At 37.6% G+C, this 11,596-nt stretch overlaps 1 protein-coding gene across 2 annotated transcripts in view; it reads left to right on the top strand.

Moving 5' to 3' along the window:
• The window catches only part of PKD2 (polycystin 2, transient receptor potential cation channel), a 26,505-nt gene that overhangs the window by 5,424 nt on the left and 9,485 nt on the right, over window positions 1–11,596 (top strand). For both annotated transcript variants that reach the window (XM_042468550.1, XM_042468549.1), the window contains exons 2-8: window positions 1,503–1,613; window positions 3,223–3,356; window positions 4,139–4,389; window positions 4,734–4,958; window positions 6,971–7,199; window positions 7,784–7,954; window positions 10,531–10,712. In XM_042468550.1, coding sequence (XP_042324484.1) covers window positions 1,503–1,613; window positions 3,223–3,356; window positions 4,139–4,389; window positions 4,734–4,958; window positions 6,971–7,199; window positions 7,784–7,954; window positions 10,531–10,712 — 1,303 coding nt within the window. The remainder of the gene's footprint in view (window positions 1–1,502; window positions 1,614–3,222; window positions 3,357–4,138; window positions 4,390–4,733; window positions 4,959–6,970; window positions 7,200–7,783; window positions 7,955–10,530; window positions 10,713–11,596) is intronic.

Genomic DNA, 11,596 nt, shown 5'->3' with positions numbered 1-11,596 from the left:
TTTTTCTGTAGTTTGAATCCATTCTCTGGAACAGCAGAAAACAAGCTTGCTCTAGCCTCAATATAACACCCCTTTGAATACTTAAACAGGGCTATCATACTACCTCTTAACATCCTCTTCTCCAGGCTAATCATATGCAGCTCCCTAAGTCTCTCCTCATATAAGGCATGGTTTCCAGACCTTTCACTATTTTGGTCACCCTCCTCTGGATACGCTCCAGCTTCTAAACATCCTTTTTGAATTGTGCCCAGAACTGTATTCTAGGTGCGGCCTGTCCAAGGCAGAATAGAGTGGCACTATTACTTCCCTTGATCTCTAGACACTATACTCCTATTAATGCAGCCTGGAATTGCATTGGCCTTCTTAGGTGCTGCATCATACTGTTGACTTATGTTCAACCTGTGGTCTACTAGGACTCCTAGTACTGTTGTCCCATGTACTGTTGTAAAGCCAAGTGTCCCCCATTCTGTATCTATGCATTTCATTTTTTTCTGCTTATGGGCAGAATGTGAGGTATCCATTCAAATATCTGACCAACCATTATTGTTTTTACTTGCTATCAAGTCAGCTTTGACTTACGGCAACTCTAAGAATAGCAAACCTCCAAGAGCACTGGTCATCTGCTGCCTTGCTCAGGTTTTCCAAACTCTCTACTGTAGCTTCCTTGTTTTAAACAATCCACAGATTAAACAGTTTCCTCTTTTCCTATTGCCTTCTACTGTATTTTACGAAGCATTGTTATCTTTTCTAATGAGCCATGTCGTTTCATGGTATGTCCAAAGTACAAGAGCATCTGTTTATTCATTTTGGCTTATTGTGCTTATAAAGTCTGTTGTGGTTGTGGTGTGCCATTCCAACTTATGGTGATTCTAAGGTGAACCTATTATGGGTTTTTTTGGGCAAATTTCTTCAGAGGGGGTTTGCTATTGCCATTCTCTGAAGCTGAGAGAGTATGACTTATCCAAGGCCACCCAGTGGGTTTCCATGGCCAGGATTCAAACCCTGGTCTCCAGATTGATAGTCCTGTGTTCAAACCATGCTGCTGTAGCCTACAATATTTCACTGAGCCACCCTTAGTTTTAGGGTGCTGTTGGAATAGCAAGTTTGAACCCAAGTGAAGCTGGATACATTTGCTAGTTTTTCAGTAAACCTCTGTGCGCCATAGAGGTACTGGTGTACACTGTCAACTTGCTAGGCTTTATCATCCTGTATATGCACAATTGTGTCAGCAGTCTTCTTCAGTGATGAATTCTCTTTACTCTTTATCCACTAGCTAACTGATACAACTAAATGATAAAACAATACAATACAGTATTTTATAAGATACATCTGGTACAACATGTAAGGGGGAAATAATGTTAGAGAAAATCCATTTAAGTCTGAATAATGGCAACATTTTGTCCAATTGGTATGAGAACAAGTGAACATGCTAATATCTCACTGTTTTTTGTATTTGTTCTTATTGTTTTTGTTTGGCTGCCTGCTAATGCTGCTTCATCAAGGTCTGTGGGGTACAAGACTAATGGAAGAAACCACAACCAGAGAGAAATACCTGAAAAGTGTCCTACGAGAACTAATCACGTACTTGATGTTTCTCCTGGTCCTCTCCATCTGTAAGTATTCATTTTGGTGGTATTATATCATGAATGTTAGTAACTATTGTATGTAACAGATAATTAGATTTAGTGTGTATGTGTTTTAAAAGCTTTCCATTTTCAAGGCTGCTGTAGTTATTTCTAAGTTTTAGGTTGGCACCATGATTCATATGTAATAGTTCTTTGACTTCTCTGATTCAGTATAGCTATGCATTTTTTACAAACTTGTAGATACAGCGATTGTATTCCATTCTGTCTTCTCTTCTCTGGAGAAAAAAAAGAAAACCCTTTTTCATTAATACATTTTCATAGTTATTACCATTAGCACACCAACGGAAATCAACAGGATGACATGTATGTGTTGATAGTACTGTTTCTTTACTAGTTTCTTCTGTATTAATGCACATAATGTGTGCTCATCCCAGTATCATTGCATCTTAGAGAAGTTTAGGACACCGTAAGACCTTCTGTTAGTCTGCAGTCCAGTCTCCTGCAAAGTTTATTTCATCTAGAGACTATAAACATTAACTACTTGGTTAGCTAATTAATTGGATTTGAGATTGTATTAAGAGCTTCAATGAAATTTTGTCATTCTAATTTCCAGACAGTTTTAGATACCAAATACCCTGGGAATGTAAGCACCATTTAAAAAAAAACTGTACCAGTTTGCTTTTTTCTTTTCTCAGATATTTAAGTTAATGAATATAACTTTATACTCTTGAACCAGCAATTTGGTACTTAAAACTAGATTATGACTTGGTTTAAAATGGGTTACAAAAAGAGGACTGGTACTGTTGTTCTCTTGAAGATTGGAAAAAGAAAGAGAGAAGGGAAGGAATACTAGAAAGAAGTATGTTGAGGGTTGAAATAAAAGATGGCCCTGAAAAGGATGAAAATTATTGTATGAATATACTTAAATATTATGGCAAATAAACAACTGAGGTCATAGAATCAAAAAGAGTTGGAAGGAATTTCAGAGGCCATGAAGTCCAACTCCTCACTGAATGTAAGAACTCCAGCTAGAGCATCCCCATCAAGTAGCTGTCCAGCCTCTTTTTAAAGACATCTAGAAAAAGAGATCCCATCCTCCCTCTAGGTAATTTGTTCCATTGACAAACTCATTTTACCATCAAGAAGTTCCTTCTAATATTTAGTTGAAATCTACTCTCTGGTAACTTAAATCAATTAGACCAGGTCCTCCCCTCTAGGGCAACAGAGAAAAAATGGACATCCTCCTCTCTGTGGCAGCCCTTGGTGCTTTGGGAACTTATTCCCAGGTATCTAACAGCTGCTTACCACTGCCTTTGGTATCATCAGAGCCTGCCTGTAATGGGACCAGTGATACAGTGATGGGGCAGGGCCTGAAATTGGGGATACTGAATAGCAAAATTTGGATTAGAGGTTACTTTGTCTGGGTCAATTTTGCATTAGATCCAGTTTCTCTGCTGAGTCTAGATCAGCCCTGCATTGTTCCATGAATTTCTGCCATCACTTACTGGGATGTCTATTGTATTATCACATAGATAGAACTACTGTATATTATTTCATGCTATATGGCATGTATGAGGTCCTTGGTGTTTTAAATGTGTTTGAAGTGCTTTTTAATCTCCAAAATTCATGTTTACAGTGTCTTATGGGATGGTGAGTTCTAATATGTACTACTACACAAGGATAATGTCACAGCTCTTTCTAGATACACCTGTATCAAAAATGGAGAAGATCAACTTCAAAACTTTGTCCACAATGGAAGACTTCTGGAAGGTATAAATTGGAATTTGATTTTTGAGCATTGCTATCTTAAAGTGATATGTGTAGCACATAGATAGTATACGTTATCTTTGCCCATCACAATCCTAAAAAGATTTGTATTGTTTGACTGTTTATTTTAGGCTATAATACAGTTTTACACAGAAATCAGAAATCAGGTACCACTAGTTCACCTGCCTTGTATATTTCCCAGTTTGGTAGCACATTGATGATCCAGAAAAGAATGCATTTAGTTCTTGTCCAGTATACAAAAGCCTGTCTTTTGGTTAGCCCAGAGACAATTCTTACCACATATTAGCTGCAGTCCAATACACATTTAGCTGGGAGTAACTCCCATTGAATTCACCAGGATTTCTGAATAGGACAAGTAATTTTATATAGTACAAAACAGGGATACACAGAGAATTATGCTGTCTTTGTGGCCATGTCTTTTGTTCATCCATTCCAACTGATACAAAAACATTACATCATGAAAAGGAAGCTTTGGAGGTGGAAAACAGTTAAGCCTTGATATTCAGAACTGTTTAATATTTTTGAATCTTGCGATATTATGAGCAGAAGAAATCAGCAGTTTTGTATCTTAAACTTAATAGACTACATCCATCATTAATCTTACCTAGAGCAGACTCATTGAAATTAATTGGACACAACTGTGGGACTATTCTAGGTAGGCTCAATGTTGCAATTAAATCCATTATGGAAAAGAAAATGTCTGCTTTCAAAGCATGCAGAATCTTAACAGTGGTTAGTTTCCCTGGAATTGCTTTCTGTTTCAGTTTGCTGAGGGTCCATTGCTAGATGGACTGTATTGGGAAATGTGGTATAACAATAAAACAGTGACAGAGAACAGAAGTTTCGTCTACCATGAGAACCTGCTTTTGGGAGTACCTCGTCTGCGGCAGCTGAAAGTGAGAAATGGCTCGTGTTCAATACCTGAAGATTTACAAGATGAAATTAAAGATTGTTACAATGTTTACTCTGTGGGTAATGAAGACACTGCTCCATTTGGGCTTCGAAATGGAACTGCGTATGTATCTTTCCTGCATGAATATATCCAGTAGTATTTCTTGTTGTTCTGAGAAACATTTAATCAGTTGCCTAATGGATAGAAATTCTGTGCTCTTGTATCTTGTAAAAGCACTTTATTTTATTTGACATTTCTGGACCACTAATTTATTCCTGTTAACCAAATAATGTTTTTTAAATAACAGTTGTCCATATTTTTCAGTACATTTTACTTCTGATGAAAAGAGAAGAAGTTGAACGAATTTCTTAAATTTTCCTAAACTTAGTTTATAATATGAATCAATTGAACTTTGCTTAGGAAACCAAGGTCATAGCTGCAATGGATTTCTTCCTGTTGCATTTCAGTTGGACTTATACCAGTGAAAAAGATCTGAATGGGAGCAGCCACTGGGGGCTGATTGCAACATACAGTGGAGGTGGCTATTATCAGGATCTTTCTAGAAGCAAACAAGAGACATCTGACTTGATTGCTGGCCTTAAGAACAACTTGTGGCTTGACAGGGGCACAAGGGCAACATTTATTGATTTTTCAGTGTACAATGCAAATATCAATCTCTTCTGTATTATCAGGTAGGTCTGATTTTTTTAAAAATTATCTATCTATGTGAAAATATAGAACATTTATAGTCCTGTCCTAAATCACCAGAAGATATGGTGAGGCTACTTATAGCCTTACATTCTTGTGTTTGAACACCAAAAAATGTAATTAAAAAAAAACATGAGTCTTACATTATGAGGAATTGTTGAATTGTATAGTCTAACTCTAAGTTCTTGTAGTTTTCTTATAGGCAGAGACACACATTTGATCTTTGTGAAATAAAGAAGTATACATTTGACCTTATCTCGGTTAATATAAAATGAGAACTGGAAGGAGCTCTATTTAGAGATAAAATGAGTGGGATGATCCTGGACAAATTTCTTAGTCTAATTTCTCAGCCTAATCTATAATGTGAAGGGAGTATGTATGCACTTATATATTCAAGCATAAATAATAGGCATTCATATAAAATGAATCTAATGCCTACTTGCAAAAAAGTCTTTTCTAGAAGTCTGTAAAATGATTAGTATTTCTGCAGATCTTCTGTAGATGTTAAAACCTTAAAATGGACTTCACGTACCATATACACATATGTATAAGTTGACCTCATATATTATCCAAGAGCAGGTTTGATATGACACATGGATTTCTGCTTTGGGCAGGTCCCACCTGGAATACTGTGTCCACTTCTGGGCACCACAGTTCAAAAAGGATGTTGAAAAGCTGCAGCGTGTCCAGAGGAGGGCAGCCCAAAATGGTGAATGGTCTGGAAACCATGCCCTACGAGGAGAGAATTAGGGAGCTGGATATGTTTAGCCTGGATAAGAGATGACTAAGAGGTGATATGATAGCCCTGTTTAAGTAGTTGAAGGGGTGTCATATTGAGGATGGAGCAAGCTTGTTTTCTGCTGCTCCAGAGGATAGACCTGGAACAATGGATGCAAGCTCCAAGAAAAAAGATTCCACCTAAACATTAGGAGGAACTTTGTGACAGTGAGAGCTGTTCGACAGTGGAACACACTCACTCAGAGAATGGTGAAGTCTCTTTGGACGTTTTTAAATAGAGGCTGGATGGCCATCTGTTGGGGGTGCTTTGATTGTGAGTTCCTGCATGGCATGGGGTTGGACAGGATGGCCCTTGTGGTCTCTTCCAACTCTATGATTCTGTGATTTTGATATGACACGTGGGTAATTCACTGGTAAAAAGTCGATGGTTTTTGTTTTGTGCCTTCAAGTCATTTTCGACTTCTGGCAACATTAAAGCACGGAGCTGTCTGATTCTGAGAGTGAAAACTTATTAGGAGTGTGTAACCAAAAGAAGAAACATGATAGGTTTGCCTTAGGGTCATCATAAGATGGAAATGAAAGCATACAACAACAACAACAACAACAATGGATGGAAACAAACAAGCAAAGAAAAACAGTGCCAAAGAATGTACAAAATCTGGCAGGCATAACTGTTTGTGTTCACCCTAAAGGCTGGATGGATAAGGAAGGAACTATGGTAAACAGTGGCTGTGCAATGGGTGGGGGAGGTGACCAGGCATGGGCAGGACTAAAAATGCACACATGTCAACTTTCTTGGGGTTCATTTGGGGGGAAGTGCCAAAAAGCCATCCGCACCAGCATTTTACCATTCAGGTATTCAAAAAGTCTAGAAGCTGCATCACAGCAGGGAGAGTAGAGGGGATCAATGCTTCCTTTCGATTGTCCCAGAAATACTAAGCTGTTGCCTTTCACCTACTCTACTCAGAAAAGGGAATGGTTCCTTTTGTGATAAGAGTTTAGGTACTGTACTTGTATTGACCAATGGATAAGTTAATCCAGGGTTTTAATCAATTTTTGGCTAAAATTAAGTATAGATAGGGTATTTTCACAGCATTAAGTTGCAAATAGTGTTAATATTTTTTTTATAAAATTAATACTCTGCCTGTCAGCGAAAAAGTACTTTCAGAGGGGATCCCATTAATAGAAACACCCGAACAATTAAATGCAAATCAATTCAAATGGCAAGAATAATTATATCCATTCCTTTTAAATGCAGGTTATTGGTGGAATTCCCACCAACAGGCGGCCTCCTTACATCTTGGCAGTTCCAGCCAGTAAAGTTGATCCACTACATCTCTGCATTCGACTTCTTCCTAGCTGCCTGTGAAATTATTTTTTGCCTCTTTATTATTTATTACGTGGTAGAAGAAATCCTAGAAATTCACATTCACAGACTGTTCTATTTCAGAAATCTTTGGAATTGTCTTGATGTTCTCATCATTGTGGTAAGTCAGATGAATATTAAACTTTCAATATTGACACTACTGCCTTTTCAGACTTGTGAAGGCAGGGCTATAGCAATAGTTCTGAGAGCAAAAATCCATAGGAAATGTCCTTGGTGTGTTCCCAGTGGATAAGGAGGTGTCTTGCATGCCTATCCTTTCAATGGTTTGGCTGGTGCTTCTGGATATGAGAAGTTCCTGAAATTATAACCTTCTCCTATTTCAGCAAAGCAGTTGCAGGGTACTTAGTTCCTCTAGTTAATAAGATAGAGGGATTACTACTGGCAATGGATCAGCCAGCCAAGTGACTGTAGAAGAGTGCTAGGTACATTGTTGTGCTGTAATCACATATATACTGATGTGATAACAAAAGTGTTTTGATAGTAATTTTGGACTGCTTTTGGATCTATGTCTGCCTTAGTATATCCCAAATAACTCCTTAATGTACATATGTTGGCTTGGCAACAGATGAGAAACTCTGTATAGACAGAAGTTAATGTATAGAACTCTGCTGTATCCTTATTCGGGGAAGTTGAATATGAAGAACCATGCTCTGTATTATTTACCTATAATTTTTCTACATTCAGCTGTCAGTGGCAGCTATAGGGATTAATGTATATCGAACATCTACTGTGGATAGGTTGCTAAAGGAGCTGCTGGAAAATCAAAATAACTTCCCAGATTTTGAGCCATTAGCCTATTGGCAAACACAGTTCAACAATATTGCAGCCATCACCACGTTTTTCGTCTGGATAAAGGTAATTCAAACTTTTTTGTGATATCTCAAGCAAACAAGGGCACTTTATAGCCATATTCTGTTTTAAGTTCTTTGTGCAAAGGTGTGTTAGATTTAGAAACAGTTTACATTGCAGGTCTTGCCACATTTTCCTTCTTTAAAACTCAAAGCAAGAAATAGAACATTCAATACCAAGGCTAAAATCCATTAAACCCAGTTAAGTACAGAATTTAATGCTTTCAGACAGGCTCTTTGTTGCTTTTTGGCTTCTTATATAATATCCAAACTTATTTTTGAAATTCTCATAGATTTACAGCTATTATTGATGAATTTTTGGCTGTGCAATAATAATTAAATATTTGGAAAATGTTCTGATGTACTGAATAACAAGGATTCATTTGTATAGGGGATTGGAATTAGGTTCATAAAAATGTCTTCAGTAAGAAAGTGGCCTGCTTTACATATGTCTTCAGTAAGAAAATGGCCTGTCTGGGCCCTGTAGGGGATACTTTTACTACATTTTCGGAGGGTAAACTGACCTGTTTTTTAAGCCACAGCAGAACCATTACTCCAAATAAGTGACACATGGACATTTTCTGGATGGGGGGGGAAAGGCCTCTTCTGGGCCTGAAACATGTCTAGAGCCCCTCAAAACAAAGTGACATTGTCTCCCACAATCCTTAGATTGGGGTATGTGGAAGAGATGTGCCCCCCCCCACTGTTAAATATTATGATTATTTTACTGAAAGGTTATAAAGAAATATAACCTGTGTTGAGATTAGATGATAAAAGATAATCTATAAAATGTTTCTTTCTCTACTGTATAACCCCACTATATGAGCTGTGGTTATACTTATGTATATATTTAAAGATCTCAATCAAGATTTGGAAGTATGAATTAGTGGGAAAAGTGGAGAAATGTAATAATCTCTCCAATTTTTAGCCAAATACTAAAAACTACAAAAGGATAAAGAATTGGAACTGCTTTCTTCTTTAATAAAGAAGATTTTATTAATAGAACTTTATGCTATCAATTGTTTAATATAAAAACATAATAAAACAGCATAAAGTAAATAAAAACAGTAAAGCATAGGGACCATGATATAACAAAATGTACAGAAAACCGGAAATATTTTTCTAAAGAAAAAGGATAGTTGTGAGATACTAGGAGGTTTATCCTAACTAAATAAGCCATACACAAATGAAATAAGTATAAATGTATTGTTATGTGTTTGTTGTTTTTTCTATATTTTGTATGTATATGTGTTTATAATTTAAAAATTAAAAAAAAGAAGAAGATACATGCAACTTCTGTAACCACTATAGTTGCCAACTTTGTCATAAACTATAATAAGGCACATTCTGGCTTGTGGAAGTCATGCCAGACTATGGTTTAGTCAGTGTTATGTGAGAAAGAATCTTCTCTAAACTTTTCCCATAATTGATATTATGGCGGGATACAGACCGCCCCTTTGCGCCATGTATTGGGGCCAGGGCAGCCACAGCAGCAGCCCAAAGGCCTCAATACGGCGCTTTTCGGGACCAGGGAGAAGCAGCAAAATGCCGATTCTCCCTGGTCCCGAAAAGGGGTGTCCTTGGGGCTTCATGCCCCAGGACACCCTGGGGAGTCACTGCCAGGAGAGAACCCCTTTCCCCCAACTTTGATCCTGCAGCTGTTTGGTGGCTGCGGGAACGAGGCACTCCCCCAAAAGGAGCTCCTTCTGGCACTGCGGTTAGGCCGCCACAAGTGACCTGGCGCAGTGCAAAGACGTCACGCCCACGCCACACCATTTAGATGCAGTGCGACTGTCACGTCAAAATGGCAGCGCCCATGTGTACAGGGCGCTGCCATTTTTACGTATGGAATATGTGCTAGGGTTGCGGGGCGTCTGTAAGCAATGCCCCTAGGCAACCCTAGCACGTATTCATTACGTGCTACAAGGCCTGTCTGTCCAGGGCCTTAATTCAGTGATAATTGCTTGAACTTCTATTATATCATTTTATCATAGTTAGAGGTAATTTAGTCATAACACCAACCTATAGATTTCATCATATTTTAACCAATATTTTCCAACTATCTGTGGTTGGTGACTGCTCACCAAACCAGTGTTTGAATCCACAGTTTAATGTATTAGCAAACTGATTTGGCATTACATCTCAGCTGACAAGTTCAGGTTTTTGGACCATTGATTTGCCCTCAGAGGCAGCTGTTTGGAAGAGCATCTAAGGAATCTCATAGAAGGCAGAAAGGAATGAAAGTTGACAAACCACCTTCTTATTAAATGGACCTCAGTTTTCAAGAGCTTATACCATAATAAAATATGTTAATCTATAAAGTGTTACAAGACGTATATTATTATTACACAAACTAGGGTTCTCCTTTATTTTTAGACTACATATAATGGTTTATATTGTACATTGTGATTAGCAAAAACCATAGCTTGATGTTATGTCTGAACCAGTCTGTTGAATTCTTTGATAACCCAGCTCTTGAAAGAGCATATTACAGTTCATTGTAGGCAGCAGTTTAATTCTTCGAGCTACTGATGTCTTCTCTTGCTGAATTCCTAGCTCTTTAAATATTTTTATTTTCAACAGCTTTTTAAATTCATCAGCTTCAACCAGACAATGAGCCAGTTATCTTCCACAATGTCACGATGTGCCAAAGATGTTCTTGGTTTTGCTATTATGTTTTTCATCATTTTTATAGCCTATGCACAACTAGCCTACCTAGTATTTGGTACACAAGTTGATAACTTCAGTACCTTCCAGGACAGTATGTAAGTAAAATGGAACGTTTTAAAAGTAATCATTGAATTGTCTTGCCTCTTTTTCAAATACAGAAATTTACATCAAACCTCTGTGAGTTTTAATAAAGTTCTACTTGTCATGTTCCAGAATTCTAGCTTTAAATAAATTTCTCTAAGGAAGTGTTAAAATTGGCATTCCAAAATCAACTGACAGAATTGGTTCAAAGTAGAATCTACATTGTCAGGCATGAGACTGTGTTCAGGGGCTATTATTATGACAATTGTCCCTTTTGCCAAATCTGTAAAGAGTAACCACACACCATACTTGTCTGTTCCTCTGTATGAAAAAGAATGAGGAACCCTTTTCCATCATGGTCTGTGATTCCAAAGGGCAGGGGGTTAGGCAACTGCTGTGGGTCATGGGGTACTTTTTGCCCCTACACTCCCACACAGAATCTCATTTTTTGCCAAAACCTACAACCAGAAGTAAGATTTGTTTGTGATTGCCAGATCTGGGGGGACTGAATGGGTTAAAGGTAACTGGCCATTCCACTTGTGGAGGCCTTAAGGAGTGACAGTTGACCTTTATGGGCATCCATATGCCTAAAACCTTGGAGCGGGGCAGCTTGGGAAAGGGACTGCAAAAAGTGATTGAGGCAACTATTTTTTTCCATTCTTGCCTTAGGAGTGTCTGCTTTGCTTCATTTGAGCAGTGAATGAAGTCAGTGTAGTTGTCCCTTTCTCTAAATATTAAAACTTCACTGCCTTTTCTCTTAAGAATCTTTTATGGAAAGCATAAAGGTGGAGTCATGTGTTAAAATATATTTAAAGTTTTATTTTCTCAAAACCAGGTGTGTGCATATATAATAATAATAATAATAATAATAATAATAATAATAATAATAATAATAATA

This window comes from Sceloporus undulatus, chromosome 5, assembly GCF_019175285.1.
Source record: "Sceloporus undulatus isolate JIND9_A2432 ecotype Alabama chromosome 5, SceUnd_v1.1, whole genome shotgun sequence".
Lineage (NCBI taxonomy): Eukaryota > Metazoa > Chordata > Lepidosauria > Squamata > Phrynosomatidae > Sceloporus > Sceloporus undulatus.
The sequence above is the reverse complement of the archived record's forward strand: the minus strand, read 5'-3'. Positions and strand labels throughout refer to the sequence as shown.